This window comes from Pteronotus mesoamericanus, unplaced genomic scaffold (genome assembly GCF_021234165.1).
Source record: "Pteronotus mesoamericanus isolate MK-2021 breed Mesoamerican mustached bat unplaced genomic scaffold, CSHL_Meso_final contig_181, whole genome shotgun sequence".
In the NCBI taxonomy this organism is placed as follows: domain Eukaryota; kingdom Metazoa; phylum Chordata; class Mammalia; order Chiroptera; family Mormoopidae; genus Pteronotus; species Pteronotus mesoamericanus.
In genome coordinates, this window is record NW_026555077.1 from 11,139,832 (window position 1) to 11,160,593 (window position 20,762).

At 40.2% G+C, this 20,762-nt stretch overlaps 1 protein-coding gene across 1 annotated transcript in view; it reads right to left on the reverse strand.

Moving 5' to 3' along the window:
- Nucleotides 1–20,762, reverse strand: part of MCOLN2 (mucolipin TRP cation channel 2) — a 52,956-nt gene that overhangs the window by 18,675 nt on the left and 13,519 nt on the right. Inside the window, exons 2-7 of the mRNA XM_054566832.1 lie at nt 20,091–20,250; nt 13,633–13,806; nt 11,781–11,934; nt 4,977–5,061; nt 4,777–4,873; nt 2,929–3,028 (exon numbers count right to left, since the gene is read on the reverse strand). Coding sequence (XP_054422807.1) covers nt 2,929–3,028; nt 4,777–4,873; nt 4,977–5,061; nt 11,781–11,934; nt 13,633–13,806; nt 20,091–20,243 — 763 coding nt within the window. The 5' untranslated portion in view covers nt 20,244–20,250. The remainder of the gene's footprint in view (nt 1–2,928; nt 3,029–4,776; nt 4,874–4,976; nt 5,062–11,780; nt 11,935–13,632; nt 13,807–20,090; nt 20,251–20,762) is intronic.

Consider the following 20,762-nt stretch of genomic DNA (forward strand, 5'->3'; position numbering starts at 1 on the left):
TTTCAGGCATACACCCCAGTGATTAGACATTATATAACTTTCTAAGTGATCATTGTGAGAAATCTCATACCCATTTGGCACAGTATATAGTTTTTAGAATATTGACTGTATTCACTCTGGTGTACTTTACATCCCCATGACTATGCGTGTAACTACCAATTTGTACTTCTTTATGTCTTCATCTTCTTCTCCCATCCCTGCCTGCTGGCAACTATCAAAATGTTCTCTGTATCTATGAGACTGTTTCTGTTCTGCCTGTTCATTTATTTTGTTTTTTTATTCAGTTGTTTCTAGATTTATTGCCATTTTATTGTTCATGTTTTTCATCTTTTTTCCCTTCTTCTTCTTCTTCTTCTTCTTCTTCTTCTTCTTCTTCTTCTTCTTCTTCTTCTTATTCAAGAAGAAGATGAAGAGATCCTTTAACATTTCATGTAATACTGGTTTGGTGGTGATAAAAAGGGGCATGGAAACCATACAAAAGGACCAGTTAGAAAAGAAGGATACACTAACTGAAATAAAGAATAATTTACAGAGAATCAACAGCAGAGTAGATGAAGCCAAGAATCAAATCTGTGATTTGTAACATAAGGAAGCAAAAAACACCTAATCAGAACAGCAAGAAGGAAAAAAAATCCAAAAAAAAGAGGATAGTGTAAGGAGCCTCTGGGATAACTTCAAGCATTCCAATATTTGCATCATGCGGGTGCAGGAAGGGGAAGAGGGAGCAAGAAATTAAAAACCTATTTGAAAAAAATAATGACAGAAAATTTCCCTAACCTGGTGAAAGAAATAGACATACAAGTCCAGAAAATGCAGAGTCCCAAATAAGATGAACCCAAAGAGGCCCACACCAAGATACATCATAATTAAAATGCAAATGGTTAAAGACAAAGACAGAATCTTTTTTTTCAATCTTCACCAAAGCATAGAATTTAATTATTGATTTTAGAGAGGGAGGAAGGGGGGAGAGAGAGACAGAGAGACAGAAGCATCAATGTGAGAGAGAAACAGCCATCAGTTGCCTCCTATAAGTTCACTATCTGGGGACTGAACCTGCAAACTTTCGGTGTATGCTCTAACCAACTCAGCCACCTCACCAGCCAAGGTAAAGAGAGAATCAATCTTAAAGCAGTAAGAGAAAAGCAGTTAGTTTCCTACAAGAGAGCTCCCCTAAGACTGTCAGCTAATTTCTCAACAGAAACTTTGCAGGCCAGAAGGAACAGGCAAAAAACATTCAAAGTAATGAAAAGCAAGGACCTACAACCAAGATTACTCTACCCAGCAAAGCTATTGTTTAGAATTGGAGGACAGATAAAGAGCTTTCCAGACAAGAAGCTAAAGTTCAGACCTCCTTTCTTCTGAATATAGGAGTCCTATGGGGAGGAAGGAAACCATGTTCTGCCAATATGTTTGACTCTTTTGATCATAATGATTACCTTCAAACCATATTTCATATATGACAAAGGTTAGCTTCTTTTACTTAAAATAGCTGCAACCCATACTTGGACTTGGAAAATATGCATCTGATCTGTGCATTTTTGTGGAAGAGTGCGTCTGCTGAGGAACAGTAACCAGTTTTTAACAGAAACTAAAACTGTATATTCTAATCAGAGGTTTAAGTCAGCTACTGGAACTTCGAAACCAAAACTTGAAAATCATCCAGGCATATAACTGAAGCAACAGGCTACAAATTGAATCTAGTTTTAAACTAATCTAACATAGTTAGGAACACCGGATATTTTACATTTAATTTTATTCTGATAATCTGGTCAAAAGCAAATTCAGTTAAACAAAACTTACAATTAAAAAATACTGACCATCCATCAAAACATCATCCCAAACCCTCAGGCAGAACAGGCTCTATGTAACCCAGTTTCACATTTAATTTTATTCTGATAATCTGGTCAAAAGCAAATTCAGTTAAACAAAACTTGCAGTTAAAAAATACTGACCATCCATCAAAACATCATCCCAAACCCTCAGGCAGAACAGGCTCTATGTAGCCCAGTTTCAACTGTGGATCTAGAGGTGTTTTCTGAGTCATGACTGAGTAAGTGATCTGGTATTTGTACAAGCTGTTCTCTGGGCTCTGAAGTCCTTGATCTCTCTCCATTGTCAAAGGCTCAGATCAAAGCACACCTTCTCCAAGAACCATTGCTACATTTTATTTCTCACTCTTCCCCAGTCTAAATTAACTTTGGTTTTCTTTACCCTCATGCCTTTCGTATCCCTACCATTCGTTGCTATCCATAACACATTAGAGATTTTATAAGCATGTCTAATGCCCTCACTAAGGTGTTTTCTTTTTTCCCCAGAATGCCTAGCAATTACTACATGCCAACTTTATTGTTTCTATTGATTTTAGAGAGAAGGAGGAAGAGGGGAAAGAGAGCGAGGGGTGTGAGAGAAAAATGTAGATCAGTTGCCTCCCATATGTTCCCTGACCGGGAATCACATCCACAACCTGTTGGTGTACGATGTTCCAACCAACTGACCAAGGCTATGTGCCAGCTCTTGTTCTCAGTGCTTTGCTTTACATTTTAACTCATTTGATATACAACATCCTGGAAGGTAAGTACTATTATTGCTCTCATTTTGAAGAGAAAGATAATGACATAGAGAAAGAGTTCTTAATTTGTCCAAGTTCACAGGCATAGTAAACAGAACCAAGATCCAAGCCCAGGCAGTTCTGGCTGCCACAGCTGTACTCCAAACCAGTGGGCGTGCGGACTCTCCTAAAAGGTGTATAATCAATATTTGCTGAACTGAAAAAAAATGCAAAGCTTTTGAAGATCCTCAAGATGTGGCTTTCTGGAGTCCTTTCTTCTATCACCATCCAAATGAACCATTTAAACACCTGAATCCTAAAATAACATGCTAAAAAGTCATCCATATAATCCACAATGCGCAAGCATATAATATACTTACGAGATCCAGATATGTTCAAGCCTTTACATTCTTCAATGTTAGCATCACTGTCAAAATAGATTTTGATTTTGCCACTGTGAGCTCTGTTGTCGAAGGTAATCTAGAGACACAAATGTACAGTGAGCAGAAAGTATGACTCACTAGATTGACTCTGCTTAAAATTTTAATGGTATCCAAACAGCATGTTGATCTAAAAATTGTACCGATGAAACATCCTCATCACATGAATCCTTCGCCACTTTTATTAATGAAAAAGTATGGTCCAAAGGCTGAATATATGAAGTTCTACAAAATCCACAGGCAGATTCAGAGAAATCCCAAAGCAAAACAGCCAACTAGTCCCAGGAACAAACATGAGATTCACCAATCTTTGACAAAAGAACAGTGACCTCATTGATTACACTGAATGGAATTTAAAAGCACCTGCTTCAATTTAGGTCTTTGGGTAAGAAATCCCAGGTTTTTAGTAGGTTGGAGATTATTTTTCTGCTTGCCTCAAGTGCCACACATAATGCTTTCAGAAATGCCAAAGATTATTTCAAGGCTGCAGGCTGAATTTAAGATTTCCAAATGCCCCCAATCTTCCACATTACATTTCCATCACTTAAAATTTATGAGTGAAAAATGCTGGGTATCTTAGACCTTGAGAGAAGTATTTTAGATGTTTCCCTGAGGGGAAATGAGGCCTTGAGTGCCAGGGTTAGTGGAGGCTTAGTCATAGCTCATAGGTATAGAAAGAAGGCCTATGGGTTGAATTCTTGAATCTCTGGCTTGGTCATAGTGATATTCTTGGATTACACAGAGTGTGGCTTGTGTTCAGAGATGCTCCAATGTTTGTGGATTTAATCATAGATCAGCTCTCCATTTCTTTCCCTGTCAATTTTGTTTAATTTTTCAATGTATTTTGCAATATGTAGGTCACTCAGGGCAGTTAATTGTGCTCTTCTCTGCCAGAGACATTCTTTCTTACCACAAATCAGAATTAATAATCACTTTTATTTCTTTGTTCACTTGCTTTTCTGTCTATCTCTTCCACCAAGCTGTAAGCTTCCACTGTACCTCCAGAGCATGGCAATGTCTGGCGCAGAGCAGGGATTCATTAGTATTTACTGACTGTCAGATAAAGCACTCTTCTGAGTTACGACAAGACAATTGCATACAACTTTCAGCTCAGCATCCCTTTTTGCTCTTCCATAAACATAAAGGAGGGAAAGAAGGAAGGAAGGAAAGAAGGAAAGGAAGGAAGGAAGGAAGGAAGGAAGGAAGGAAGGAAGGAAGGAAGGAAGGAAGGAAGGAAGGAAGGAAGGAAAGAGGGAGGGAGGGAGGGAGGGAGGAAATGAATTTTCATGAAAGTGAGGAGACAAGTTACTCTCCCTGCCAAAGTAAATAGTCTCTTCTACTGCACACGCTTCCTCCCAAAATAAACAAAGCAACAACTAGTCCTTTGCAGAATGGCATTCAGCCTTCAGATCAAGGGGGCCATTTCTGCCTGGAGGTTTGAAAGCATTTACATTTGCAAAGACCTTCCTTTGAAAGTGGGAAAAACTATTATAGACACTTAAAACACTCATCATAAACTTTTAAAAATGTATTAGAAGAGTAAAACGTCAAAGTCAGTTCTGAAAACTTATCTTTTCAACCCAGAAATTTAGTTTTTAAAAATTTGCAAAGAGATTGGTTCATTTTCAGAAGTAATGGCCTCTGGATCAACAATGCTCTTGTGTCATTAAATGGTTTTAAAACACAACTGCATTTAACGCATCTATAGGCCGGTGTGTTTTCCACACTACGCCTACAGGGGGAGGAGAGAAAAATGATAAAAAGTGGTTTAGTAAAACAGACACTTGCCATATTCTGAAAGACGTAACAGTCTGGTAACTCTCGGGAAAGAATCGTCTGGAGGTCAATGCCTTTGAGGTGAAAGGAGATTTCAACTTGTAAGAGCCTGAATAAAAAATGATACAAGGTATAAGTTGTCAGAATCTTACTATCTACTCTCCTTTCCTCCTCCCTATCTCTTGGGAAATGAGGCTTAAAATCTTATTTACCTATAAAATTCCAGCCTGAAGAATGACGAGTTCTTCCAGTCTGGAGGGTTCTTGGAGAAGGCCTGGAGATCTAAGTGAAGACAGTCTAGGCCAACGAAGAACAACATTGTTTCAGGCAAGAATCAGATGTGAAGACCCGTAGGCTGAAGTGTGATGAGGGCAGGACGCTTCCCAAGTGTCTCCCCACAAAACACTTATGAATTACAACAGGAAGGCCAGTGACTTCCCAGTGGGGAAGCTGGCACGCGGCAGCACCCTGCCCAAGTGGTCACAGGTAACATCACCAGTACTGAGATAAAGAGACATCATATGCCTCCTGAAATAAGGGACTGCTTGTGTGGAATTCCCATCAAAATGCACCCCAATCTAGTCATAAAGAAACAGAAAAACTCAAAGTAAGGGACATTTTACTCTTTAAAAATGTCAAGGTCATAAAAGTAAAAACAAACAAACAAAAAAACCCCAACAATAAACCAAGGAACAATTTTGCTCAACATTAAAGGAGACTAAAGAGGCGCAACAATATGTGATCCTGGACTGAGGAGGTTGGGGCAGAGGTGGGGGGAAGTTTTCTTTTGTTATAGAGAGTATTAGGACAATTGATGAAATGTGAACAGGGTTTTTAGATTACAGTATTGTACCAACGTTTGTTTATTCGCACTTCTGAGCACTGCGCAGTGGTGATGTGGGAGACTGTTCTTGGGAAATGCACAGGAGTATTTACAGGTAAGGTGACAACATGTCAGCCTCTTATTCTCATACATTGCAGGAGGAACATTTAAACATAGGAAGAATGATAAAGCCAATGTGGTAAAATGTTACCATCTGGGAAGTCTAGATGACAGTATACAAGGAAATCTTTGTGTTATTTTGCAACTTTTCTGTGTTGTCTGAAACTTTTTCAAAATAAAAAAATAAAGAGAAAGGAAAGAAACTTAGGTTGTATTCAAATAAAAACAAATGATAACCTCTGAACGATAAAAGAGTGATTCCCAGAGCCTCACATAAAAATTCGTCTCATTATTGCGCAGCCCCACACCCTGGCAGGAAGCCGAGGAGGTCTAATGCTGGCAAACACCTTTCGGGGTCACGGGACCCTCACGGACAGAACTGCTGTGCAGTCAGCCTCCCTGCCTCTTACTCAGGCTGCGGCGGCCTTTGTCCTCATGCGAACACCAGGGCCTGCCTGGCTCTCAGCGGGTGCTCCAGAATCTTGGTAGTCTCAGTGGCTAATTCTTAAAGATTCTTCTTCCACAGCTGCAGTTCTTCATTTGCTTATTTATCACTTCCACTAGTGGTTAAGAACTTTGCAAGCAAGAGCATACTGTGTTGGGTGGTTAACTCATTGCCTGGCATGTAGCCGACACCCAAAATAAGTCCCAATATATAGGACACACTTACATTTTGTGAAAAATTAGTTTTCCTGGGCCAAAGACAAGGACATGAGCTGAATGGACAACTCAACAGGCACAAGATTTAAGAAAAGCAGGTGTCAGGGTTGGAGGTGCCTCCCTGTGTTTGGCAAATAGACTATTAATGTCAAGAAACAACGTAATATTGGTTTTCCTGATTGGATCTTGATTAATATGGTGAGGGCAGTTAATCAAAAGAAACTTTGATCTCTACAGGAAAAGACTGATGATGATGAAAACAGCAAAAATATATCAGGCACTGTGCTAGGGGATTTACATGTTCTCTCATTTAATGTATCATCCTGTTTAATCCCCAAAGCAACCTTGTAAGATAGATACTATTGCCGCAATTTTACAGACAGACAAACTAAAAAACAGAGAGGCCAAGAGACTTCCTCAAGGGCACACAGCTAGCTGGAGGCAAACCAGCATTTAAATCTCCATGTGCTCAGTTCCTGAGCCTGAGCTCTTCACCAGTAGACCGATGAGGCTGACCAGTGAGTACCTATTTCAAAAGAACAAGAAAAGACCCACGTTCCCTGCCCAAATCATTCATTTACTCAATAAACGTTTGCTGAAAGCCTTTATGGGTCAGCCATTGTGCTAAGCACTGAAGGTAAAACAATGAATGAGACAGACAACTTCTGCATGGAGCTCACATTCTAGTGGAGAAGATAAACCAACAGTGAAACGTACACACAAGATGATTTCACACTGTGAGAACTGCGAAGACAGCGTGAAGAAATGGAGAATAACTGGGTGGAGTGGCCCTACCTTGGGAGAAGTGGCTGAGGAAGGGTCTGAGGTGCTGGTGACATTTAAATGGACAACTGTGGGAGGGAAGAGAAACAGCCGTGTATAATTCCAGGGCAAGTGCTCTGGGTAGAACAAAAGCAAGAACTAAGTTTCCCAGGCAAGAAAGAGCTTGGCTTATTCAACAAAACAAGGATGTTAGGACAGGGAAATGGGGACAGGTATGAGGGGCTTTGGAGAGGCAGGTGGGTGGCCAGCTCCTGTAGGAACTTGTAACTTTTATTCCAAATGAGATAGGAAGCCACTCATGTTATTTAAACCAGGAAGTGATATGTCCCAATTTACATAATATCTTTCTGCTCATTGTGGGTCAGGGCAGGGGATAGAAGAGGTAAGACTTGAAACAGGGAGAATAGTCTAAACAAGAGATGATGCTGGCTTGGACTATAGCAATGACAGTGGAAATGAAGGTCAAGTCTGGGGCTTGAGCAACCGCGGTATTATAGCATGACATGAAAATATTGATACTGTTTTCTGAAATGGGGAGGACCAAGATACATGTTGGACCAGGGGTAGGGAATGGGGGAAATTTGAAATGTTGTGCTTTGGACAGAACATGTTTGAAATCTCTATTAGAGCCACAGTGGGGTGGTCAAATAGCCAATGGACTACATGAATTCAGAGCTTGGGGAATTCAGCTCAGAAATGTAAATTTGGGTGACAGGAAAGGGGCAGCCTGACTTCTCAGGACCTGTGTGGCTTCACCTCTGTAGTTTGTTTGTTTGTTTGTTTGTTTGGTGATACTAGGGAAGCTATGCCAGGATCTCTGAAGATGTGGCAGCGGGATGAGCAGTTCTGCTCTGGCAAGCTTCTCCAGGCAGCATCAGCTGCCGGGGCCTGTAGGCACAGGGGTGGATGGAAGAGCCTCGAGATGGATGAGAAGGCCCAAATGAAGGGGGAGACAACAGCTTTGTAAGGGAGTGACCCTGATGGACAGAGGGGTCTAAGCTGGATGCACGAGGCACTGAAGGCAGGTGGCGATGGACGCGGGTGAAGTCAGTAAAGGGGAGGTATATGCGAAGTCAAAGATCCTCAGCTGGAGAGTGGTCAACCAGTGCTTCCAAAGTTTAACACACATAAGAATCATTTAGGAATCTTGTTAAGATGAAAATCTGGATTCAACAGCTCTAGGGTGGCACCTGAAATTCTGTGTTTTTCACAAGCAACCAGGCAATGCTCAGGTTACTGGGCGTGGAGTAGCAAAGACCTACCGTCACTAAATCATTACAGTGACCTTGACTCAGTCGCCTCGCCTGACTGAGCACCATCTTCCTCAATGCAAAATGAAGGCCAAACTGATGATATTTAAGGTCCTTCTACCTCTAATATTCTTATTCTAAGATGAAGTAAAAGAAAAAAACCAAAAAACACTTAAATTAAACCAAATTAAATTAAAATCACTCTATTCTGAAAGAAGTAACATATTCAAAATCTATGTGCTAAATACTGTCCTGGGTCTTTTTCTCTTGTATTTTATTTATTATAAGGTGTTTATTTTTTCACTTTTAAACAGCTCTAACACAGAATAGTCTTTTAAAAAAATTGATGGCATCTTAGATTTAGAGAAATATGACAGCATTTGTTAGTTGATTTTACAATACATGTAAACTAGGCCTTAAAAAGCCTATTTGGTTAGTCAAGTTTTGTAATTGTAATTATTGAGGTACATTTATCAAATACACATTCAGAACTCTCTAAAGTCTGGCTGACCTTATGCTACAGTCATTGCTAATGAGGACACCAAGAACCTGGTGGTAGCAAAGCCTAAGAACTGAGACTTTTTAAAAGGAGGCGAAAGCTCTAAGTAAAACATCAAACCTGAGACAGAACAAACTAGTATTAGAGTAGCAGACTCATCACTCAAATGAACAGAACGGAATACTGTAGTAAATGAAATAGCAACCCTTTTAGAGACAAATGGAGGGTTGACTACCTTTGTTTTTTTAAAAAGCTGGAAGAATAATGAAATGGTCATAATGCCTCAAGCTAAGATGGGAGACATAAGAAATTTAAAATCCATCTTACAGAAAATGAAACACTATATTAGAATAATTGCTATTTAAATGTTTAAAAAAAAATTTTAAACAGGATTTATAACAGTCCCCCAAGTAAAGCTGAACTGTAAAGCCATAGATTTAAAGAAAGGACTAGAGAGATAGGTCCACAGCATGAATTAAAGGAAACCCTTAACTCAGGCTGCACAGACACGTAACTAAATATTGACCTGCAGAGAGAGCAGGCTTGCAGGTAGATCTCTGCATTTAGCCCACTGAAGGATCATTCTCTTAATAGGAAAGATAATGCAAATTCATGAACTAAAACAGCTTCTGCTAAGTGGCCTGTTGTATTGTCAAGACACCTTAAAATCAGATCATAGTTTCCTATGATCAAATGAATGGTGTGATGCTCTCATTTGAATAAAACTCCTCCACATTTAAACTGCTACTAGGATCTCTACTCCTACACTGTTATCTCCTTGAGAAGCTGTGACTGATTAATCTTTCCAACCCCAGTACAGTCATGCACAGATTACCACAGGGTTATGTTCTGAGAAATGCATTAGGTGATTTCATCATTGTGAGAACATCATAGAATGCTCTTATGCACACCTAGATGGTACAGCCTACCACATATAGGCTATATGGTGCAGCTCACTGCTCTGTAGGAGAGGAATATAATTTTCCCTCTACCCTTCCAAGTTCTTGGCTGAGGCATCCCTGTAATAAGAGACAGATTAACAAAAGAAAAACAAACAAAAGTTTAATAACATATATACCTGCTGTGTACAGACACCCAAGAAAACTGAAACCACCACACTAAATACCATCTTCAGCTGAAGACAAAAGAAGATGTTGGAGTGGGGAGAGCCAGTTATGGGAAGTTACCGGGGAAAGCACGGTAAACAAAAGTAAGGTTGTTAAGCAGATTTAAATCTTTGTCTTCTGCACTGATAGGAGTCTCTAGAGATGTGGTCATCCCCCTCTTACAGGCACAGCTAGGGAGACACGCTTACAAATGGAGATGTCGCTTACAAATGTAAATATCTTTTACAAAGGGTAACTTCTACTTGGTTTTCAGAGCTTCTTCCATGTTTACTGTTTCTTCCATTAACCAGCCTAAAATAATCCTTCTGCCAAATAGACATATTTTGGGGTGACAATTTGTCACCCCAGTTCCTAGGCTACAAAGCGGTGTCATGTTACTGTACTGAATATTGTAGGTAATTGTAACATAATGGTATTTGTGTAATGTACTGCATCATGATGTCACTAGGCAATAGGAAATTTTTCAGCTCCATTATAATCTTACGAGACCACTGAGGTACATGCAGTCTGTGGTTGGCTGATGGTTACACAGGACGAGCCTACATAAGCAACAAGTGCCTTGGGCACAGTAGGTGTATACCAGATGTTTGCTGAATGAATGACCAAACTCCCACAGCCTTAAGTCTAACACTTTGCGTTAACAAGGCCTTCTTTTAAATTCTTAACAGAATGGCAAAAAAACCTAATTGTCGTCTCATGGAGGAGGTGAGACAGGATAGCAAGAAGCTAGGAAAATTTCTCGGCGAGTGGAATGGGGAAACTGAGACAGATGGCTGGACACAGCGGAGGAGCAATTTACAGCCAGGTGCGGACAGTCATGGGGGCCGGGGGTAGGGGGAGGCCATGAGTGCTTGGCAGGGGGCAAAACTGGAAAAATAAGGACCTCAGCCCCAGGGTAATCTCTCCTTCCCTGGCCTTTCCTCCCTGGAGATAACATGTAGGCGCCAGAACAAACTTCAGTGACTAAAGACCCCCTGCCCTGTCACTGACCGGTCAGTGGAGACCATGACCCTGAGGAGGGCACCTGGAGAACTGACGGCTATTCTGCTGAAACCCTCTCCTGAGACCTCCGCTAAGATTTCTGCCTGCAAGAGAGAGATAAAGGCCTCAAGACAAAAGACGCAGGGCATGTGTGCTCTCCCTCTGGGGAGCAGCCCATGAATTTCCTTTCCTTCCTTTTTACCCCTGACTTCCTTCTTCACAGGCACCGTCTTCTAAACTCCAGGGTGAGGGGCTTCCAGCATCTTGTCCCGGGGCTGATCCCCTGAACCTGTCCCCAAGGCCCCCTTTTCTCTGCTTCCCAGTGAGCTAAGGCAGCCCAGCCTAGGCTCTCCTATGCTTTTTCTATGCTAAGCCTTTCCTTGTTTCACTGTCTCCAGCTTTGATAAATCTATCCTCATAGTCACCTGGACTTGTGTTGTGAAATCCTTCCTACACAAAGTCAAGAACCCACACACTACAGCTGGCCCTGTAACAGAGGGACAAAGCAAAATAAACAGGAAACACCTGGGCATTTACCCCAAAACGAACAACCTTGAGTGGCACCTAAGAGACCCACGAATTTCCGGGTCCTCTTACCATAGACCTGCAATTTCCTCAGCCAGACAGTTTGTAGGCGAATGTTAAAGCGACAGCTTCAAATAGGTTAGCAGTCACAAAAGCAAAGTTAAAGTTGTCCCATTTGCCAGCACATGAGGGCATTTTTGTTCTTACCACAGACAATGAAAAATGCATATAATAAAATGATCCATTACCTGTTTCAATGTTGCTGTCAATATTCAGGGTCTCATTAGAAGGGAACATGGTCCCTTTCTTATAATATTGCTTACAGACTTTTAAACCAATTCTGTTTTCTTCATTTGCTCCATAACTTAGGGTCCCCAGGGATATGTTCTTTAGACGATGATACTATAAAAAATAGTTAAATAAAAACACTTATGAGCTTCCAAGAGCTTCACCAGAAGTTACGGCATATGAAACGCATTTTAGCTATTTTTTATTATTTGTGTCGTATCACCCAATAGAACTCCCCAATGTAAATCCCACTTGGGTTGGGCAGAAACACACGGCCTCACAGAATTCAAAACTAAAGTGGACGTGCTGACCGCCCTCCCACCTCACTCAGAGCCAGAGCTCAGGTGCCGCCTACCTCTCCCACCGCACAGCAGGCTTCAGAGCCTTGGTTCCGCCTCCACCTCCTGCGGCCACACTGCCACACTGGCCTCCAGGCGGTTCCCAGAGCTCCCCAGACACCCTCCAGCCTGTGGCCTTAGCTGTTCTCTCTGCCTAGAACTCCAGGTTTTCCATCTGCTAGGGTCCCTGCTCCAGGTCATGAGGCCTTCCCTTACTGTGCAATGAAAATTGCAAAGTCCGTCGCCAGCGCTCAGGCACCACCCTCGGATCTCCTCCCTGCTTTACCGCATGGCCGTTACCGCGCTCTGACATACCACTGCTGGCCCCGACCCTCTGCACCCCACAGCTTATGTTAACGCTGACGTTAGCGCAACTTCACCATTCGCCCATCTGCACTAACGGGACTTTACTGGCCCCTTCATTAATATGACTTTGTTATTCCAGGAGACATCTGCCCAGAAACATGAAAGTTGCAAATAACTATATTGCTTATTTCAGGAATATCCAAAAAAATCACTTAAACAGTCGATTTGAAGATTTAGCCTAATAACCCTGAGATTCTTTGAAGCCATCCCCCAACGCTCACCTGGCTATGTCACCAACACTAAGCTGCTATATCATCATCTTTACCCATCACGCTCCTACCCATTGAAAGACAAACCCTGCTCCTTAAATCAGACTTCAACATCTATGTCTGGACTTGGCCCCTTTCACCCAAGGCACGACTGAGAATGGTCAAGACAGCACCTCCCCTACTGCTATAAGCAATAAGCTCAGTTTTTATTATCAATGTATTTTTTTTTGGTAGTGTTTTCAGAAAGCCAGCATTTAATTCTGTACATTTCACTTCTTTTCATTTGTCTGGCTCTCCCCTCTAGAATTAAGTTCTACAAGTCTTCTATTCATACTGTATTCCAAATGTCTAGAAAAGTACCTGGCACATACTGCATACCCAAATATTTATTAAATGGATGAATGAATGAAAAATACAGAAAGAATAAGAATCACCATCTCTCTCCCCTAAATGCTTTCTTCAGGCCTACCAATCTGGTTTGTCAATACCTGCCTGGACACAACTATATCACACCCTACTCCATGTTCTTAAGATTCAGCTAGGCTCATTTATGCTAAGACATCAGACCTGAGACCCTAGAATCTCAGATTTGGTATCTCATCCATCAAACCTTCTGAGATTATAAATCTGCTCTTGGCCACTTGATCTGGGGTAATCTCCCAAAAGTAGTGAGTGTGAAGGGATAAACAAAAATGTAAATATTAATGAAAAGTTTTAAATACACAAAATCTATTGTGTGGAAATGTAGCTTAAGAAACGGCGATAAACATTTCTTGGCAGACTACGCAAGTTTTAATTAGAATATTTTAATATATGCATACTTTTCTTTTTTGGCTAAGGAAACAAGATCAAGTATCAATATATTCATCAAATATAGGTCATTCACAACAAAAACTTGCCTGATTAATAGCATAAAATATGCTCTCATAGGCATCCTCTTGCGTATATACACTGCAACTGTAGTTATCTTCATCTGTGCCAGAATATCCTTTCAAAAACAAGTACTTAAAAGCAACAGTGTTTTCTTCCTTGAAAGCCACCACGAGCTGGTTACTTAAACCAAAACGAACAAGCTAGAAAAGAAAATCAAATAGACATATATGAATTTTAACATTTAAATGTCTTCTTCTTGCCCTGGCTGGTGTGACTCAGTGGGTCAGGCATCATCCCACAAACTGGAAGGTCCCAGATTTGATTCCTGGTCAGAGCACATGCATGCGTTGCAGGTTTGATCCCCATCAGGGTATGAACAAAAGGCAACCAATAGATGGTTCTCTCCCACATCGATGTTTCTCTTCCTCTCTTTCTCCCTCCCTTCCCCTCTCTAAAATACAGAAGCATGTCCTCAGGTGAGGATTTTAAAAATTAATTAATTAGTTAATTAATTAAATGCCTTCTTCTCATCATCAGCTCTTACCTATAAACATCAGCCAGAAAAATCTCACTGCTTTAGTCTTTACTAATCACATCTACGTTACAATACAAGTCCCAAAGAAGAATAAACTAATTAAGCTAAATGAGCATTTTTACACAGCATTAAATTAGAAGAAATTATCACTCTTAATGACTAACCATCCTGTTGGCCTTTAGTGAAAGAGAAGAAAAAAAAAAGAAATCCAAATCAGTTAAGTCTGAATCTATTTTTCTTATACTTGGATTTCAAATTAATTGTTTTAAAAATTGGTGTAATTAGTAAAGCAATAATTCATGCTTTATTGATTTAACATTTAGAAATGTTAACTATTTTTAAAATCACAACTATGTTTTGCACGTCGCTTTTTAGAATGTTTTTGAAAAGTGCCCTACATCAACTTATTCCAGCTAAGAGCAGATAGTTGTCAAAGGAATTCAATTTACTCCAGTTCTGCAAGAACTCTTCTATACAATTTATATCTAAAAGTTCCCTCTCCAAGATCTATAGCATCAAAGCACCAGAAAGAATAGCAGGGCCCCGCTTTACTTCTATGATGTTAACACCATTCATTGTCATCAAACACCTACCTTCTGGTGATAAAACTCCTACTTACTCCCCCTTATATTGTACCCTAGCACAAGGCTAGGTACCAAGGGCTCTCTTCATCAGCAGTGAAAGTATTTCTTCTCCCCCAAATTTTTTCTTGGAATCCAATAAAGGGGGGAAATTAGCAAGCACTAAAGGTTTACCAAAAAACAACAACAACAACAAAACAACAACCAGTAATTACACATAGCTACGCACACAAACCTCTCTTTCTCAATCACTCTTTCACATGCACGCTCACACTCACACAGTCTCACGCACACATTTTGTCACACACAGTCTTATGTACATGCACATACACACACTGTCACACACGCTGTCACACATCTGCACAAACACAGAGCCCCTCTCTCTCCCGCTTCCATTCTCTTTCCCTCCCCCTCGCGTACACACACACACACTCACACACACACAGTGACAGAAGACAAGTCAAACCTCTAACAAGTCTTGGCCACGAATCTTTCACCATCTCCTCACTCTATTTTCTCTTGTGCTTTATAAGGCAAGGAGAGTTTAGAAAATTTGCCCCAAATTCTCATCCTGCTAAGTCATCAAAACAATACAGTACTGTGTTTCATCAGTGTCAAATGAGCATGTTCAACTAGAAAACCTTGACATTTTTGTTATTTGCTGTCATCCCCATGGTTCAACATGATACACTGCATGGCACTAAACAAGACATCAACCACTGAACTTTTCATATGAAACAAATGTTAATATGCTAACATACTTGCAAAAATAATTTTTAGCCTCTAAGTTTTGTATGACTTTTTAAAAAGGCTAAACAATTAATAATAACAGCTACCAGTCTACTGCAGCTGCTGCACTAACTGCCTGATGTGCATTCCCTCATTTATGAACATAAGAACTCTATGGAAATGTTACAACTGTTCATCCCCATTTTACCAATGTAGAAACTGAGATTTAGCCTCATTAAAATGCCCTAAGTCTCCAAACTGTAGCATGAAAGCCAAACCTAACTCCAAAATAATTTTTATTGTGCTACACTATTTCTTTCTGTTGAAAGTTTTGTCTTTGGGGCTCTTCTTGCAGAAAAGAATTAGGTGCTAGCTTTCCAGAATTGCAGCTATTGTTTGAGGATGTACATAGATGATACTCATTAGCACCTGAGTCTCACCAGGTCACATTCCTCAAATACCAAGTCAAAGCATTGAGTGGTTGCTAAAACCCAGCTATTTTAAGGACATTATCAAGATAAGAAGTCCCACATCATCCAACCTATGCTGAAAGTCAAGCATAAAGCCCTTGCAAGTATGTGATGTTTGTCAACAGTGCCTGTAGGGGGTGGCGGAAAGGTCCTGTTGCTTTTCGAAGGCTATGAAAGGAAACCAGGGAACCAATACACGTGATTATTTCAAGGTTTTGTTTAAACTACTGACACACAAATGAAAAAAACTGGTGCACACACAGGGATGAAGTATGCCGAGTGCCTACGCTATGCTAAATCGGGGTACCATGTGGGCAAGATCAACCTTGCATGGTGTTGAATAACAACTCTTACCTACTGAGTGCCAGACGCTGGGCCTAAAATTTGTAATTTCTGTTTTTCATTTACTTCCCAACACTCCATGAGGAAGGTAGGACACTGGGATCCACATGTTTCTTTTTTTCTTTTGGTCACTTGGTTATACTAACTCTCAAACTGAAACACTTCCTACTTAACTCTAGAAGCAGTGATAGGAGACCCGTTCCTCCTATGCTCAAGTGAAACTAAACAAATGCACACACAAAATCTGAAGGGAGATGGGTAACTTGACCAGGAACATGGCTCACGATTTGCTGATATTTTAAGACACCATCTTATTTAAATTCAACGCTCATCAACTCCACTTTGGGAATGAGAGAACTGGAGGCATGATCCTGCCTGGAACCACACCCATCTGGCATCAGAAACAAGACATTTCCTCCATTCTACTGTTCATAGAACAGGCCGAGGTCCACATGTGTAGCCTAGCATCAGGTAAGGGCTGGGATTTTCAAAGCATCTCTCAGTATAGAAGAAGAACCCAAAGAGGAGACTGGGAGGCCCCCTTCCTGTATGGCTGAACCACATACTCCCTACAGAGCAAGAGTAAGGAGATGATAAGATTGGCTCAAAAAGTTTATTTTTAAAAAGGAGTTGACAGAAAAATGCATCTTAGCCCCACTACCTAGACCTTAGGTTTGCTGAGAATTATGATAAAAGACAGAAAAATAATTGCACAATTAAATGTAGCCTGATGATGATTGTAAATTTAAGACCTGAGTATGAAATCAATCATGTAGTAGAAAATATTCTGTACCAGATAAAAACAAGATACCACTCTAATGATGTACAAAGAATATGGGGGGAAAGAGTATAACTAGCAAAAGAATGTAGACACCTCTCTCAAGATTATAAATTACTGCATAATGAAAGTAAGAATGTTTAAAAAAAAAGTTTCCTTCTCATCAACCCTGATAAAATGCCACCCATCCCACTAGAATTGAGGGTGGAGCACTAAAAGAGACTGAAAATAGGAGGAGGGAAAAATGGGATTTAAAGAAAGAAAATGTACTCAAGAAATCTGCTCCAATTACATATCACCCAAGTAACAAAGCATATTAGAATGATCCTACAGGTGAACAAAAGTTTAATCGCCCTCCTCAATTTTGTTAGGGGAAGCAGGGAATACCTGAACAAAAAGTGAACTATCGATTCCAAGAAATATTTCATTAATAGTGAAATTAGTAAGGGGGACCCAGGGTACTAGAGTACTAAGGAAAACCATGTGCTGAGTGGTCAGGCAAGATTGGTAGGGAAGATAGACTTCAAATAGTGTCTGCAAGATGAGCCCTGGCTGGTGTGACTCAGTTGGTTGGAGCATCATCTCATATACCAAAAACCTGAGAGTTCAATTCCTGGTCAGGGCACATACCTAGGTTGCGGGTTCGATTCCTGGTCAGGACACATATGGGAGGCAACCAATTGATGCTTCTCACATTGATGTTTCTTTCTCTCTCTCTCTAAAATCAATAAACATTTTTTTTAATAGTACCTGCAAGATGGGGGAGATAAAAGAATCCCTCTGGACTTGGTAGAACAAACAGAGCAGGAATTACTGGGTGGGGCCACCCGGTTGAGATTCAGGGGTGAAATAACCGATGAAAACTTGTGAAGGCAAGTTGAAGGAGGCTTTGGAAAACTGAATATTGGGTTATAGACTTATGAGTTTCTTCTGTGGGAAATAGGGTCCTACAAAAGTTTCTAAGCAGGAGGGTGACACAATGAAGGCGGCCTGAGAAAAATTAGTCTGATAGTAACATTGAACAGACCAGTAAGAATCTGGGTAAGACAGGTAGGCATAAGAGGAGGATGAGAAGTAGCCTAATTAACTTATCTATATTCCTAGACTGCGAACTCTGAGGACCTATATTTAGAATAGAAACAATATGAGAATAAAAGTGTGGACTTCAGTTCCAGACTGGTGGGCCTCAAATTTCAGCTCTGCCACTTACTACCTGAATGGTCATAAGCATATTAGTTAATTCTCTTTGGCCCAGTTTCTTTTTCCATGAAAGGGAGAAATAGCTGAACCTACTCACAGATTTGCAGGAAGGATGAAATTGAGTGAACATACACAAAGCACTTACTGTGCCCGGCACATGGGAAATGTTATGCTATGTTTTAGCTTAGCTGTCTGAAGCAGTAGTGTATCTACAACTGGATGAAGAACAGAATGCATAGCATACAAGGTGCTTCATACATATTTTTAATTAACTAATGAGATAAAAGTCTGTGCTAGAAAGGAGACAGTGAGTATGGCAAAACTTAGGTAGGTACATTTTTGAAGGAAGAATCCATAGGATTTAATAAATATTAGGACAAAGAATACAAGTCAAGGATGGTGATAATATTTTATGCCTTAATAAGCTAGAATCTTAGTAACATTATTAGATCAAAAAATTGAAATGAAAGCTGGTTTGGCAAGAGAAGAAATTGGAAAACAATTAAAATGAATCAAATGACAAAAGGTGATACTACTATTTCTCCTCTTTTCAAGTAATACTAAATAATAAAGGTTGCCAAAATTAAAACGTCAAAAATAAGAATTAAAATTTTTTAAAAAAAGAAGAAAGAAAGCTAAGCATATACATTTACCTATAGTCCTGCATCTCAACCTTGTTGCTTCCCTTAAAGTAACTTGGTTACCCTAAACCTTGCTGAGCTGGTACAGCATGTCACATAATGAAAAGACCTCTCTAGGAACATAGAATAAAGATGCATCTTCAGTTACAGCAGAAATCTCCTCTTGTTTCTAAAACTATATGGAGGTATTTTTAGAAAGGTATTGATTTTTGGGTTCCAGAAATAACATCTTTACAAACACTTTTACATTGATAACAGAATGATTATTTGCCAATGGAGCCAAAACCCTCAAAATCAGTCCTGTTTTTAAAAGAGCATGTGTTTCAAGTGTACTTACCAAGAGAGACACCTCCCTGCAAGCAGCTGAATACCACAGGCCCCCAAACTAGATGACAACTCTAATGGCTGTTGTCATACTGGTAATAAAGGCCAACAATATGGATTGAAATAAAAGGCCTCAGTGTAGCTTTTTATGCTCCTTAGAGTGCCAGAGGGTGAGCATTTACCCAGAGCACTCAACCACTGATAGAAGGGAAACCTAGCATTCTCTAAGTCTTTAACGTCAAAACAATCACAAACGGAAATTTTCAAAAGTGTATTTAAGTACGATGTATTTGGATGAAGATGAGAGATTTCAGGAACAGAAATCACTTTGGATTGAGCAGCCTGCACCAGTCTATGTGCCTCATTCAGATATAGAAACCTACACTCTGAAATAGAGATCTACTATTTATCTAGATTTAGGAAGCCGTGGAGCCCTGGCTAGTGTGGCTCAGTGGATTGGATGCCGGCCTGCAAACCCAAGGGTCACTGGTTTGGTTCCCTGTCATCGCACAGGCCTGGGTTGTGGGCAGGTCCCTGGTGGGAGGCAAGTGAGATGCAACCACACACTAACGCTTCTCTCCCTCTCTTTCTCCCCCCTTCCCCTCCCTCTAAAAATAAATAAACAAAATCTTTTAAAAAACTAAAAAACAAAATTTAAAAAAAGAACCTATGGAAACAGGGCATCATAATCCCTCATAAAAAGAGAAGGTCATCATCTAAAATGAACTTCAACCTGCCACCTATCCTCCAGAATCAACATAATTTTATAGTTTTATGAACTTGAGTGTGAACTTCCCAGAACAAAAGTCAAGTGGCAGAACATGTCAAAACAGTTTCATCTTGGGGTGAGGAAAAGAAAATGACGAACTCCTAGTATCAATTACCTGTGTAGTGACCATGACTATCTTCAAAATCTGCAGACCCAGTTTCCATGGAATCTGGCGTCTGGCTCGGTACTTTTCACAAGGGTTCATGAAGTAGAACTTCAGGTCTTCCCTCAGACATTCTTCTTTCACGTCAGAATCAAGATGAGCCATTGAATTGCTGCCACAGAAGATCAGTTTTTAAGTACACAGAACAGCGTGTTCACCAGGAAGCTCCTAAATAATACTTTGCATTGACATGCTTTACCCATTCATACAAGCAAAACTCTCTCTGCAACCAGTAAACTTGTCTTCTCTGAAAATTAGTCAGGACCCTCTATTATTTGCCTTTCCATACAGCTCCTCATCTTGTTCAAAATGGCCATTTTCAAAAATTATAAAAATAAAATTTTATTTGCAAAACTCATCCATTCCTACATTTTAACATATAGGACTCACCTGTCACTGGAGTACCAACAAAAACTAGATGGGGTACTTTCATGTACTCCAAGAGTGAAATCACAGAAATTTAGTGTAGACTAATGAAATTAAACTCTTATGGAAATACAGAATCTTTGTTCTGTAACTTTGAACTCAAGGAAGGATTATGTCCCCCCTTTACTGATAACATATCAGTGATCGTAAGATCCTAAAATATAAATATCTTTAAAAAGTTAAAGTAGCATCTCTGTG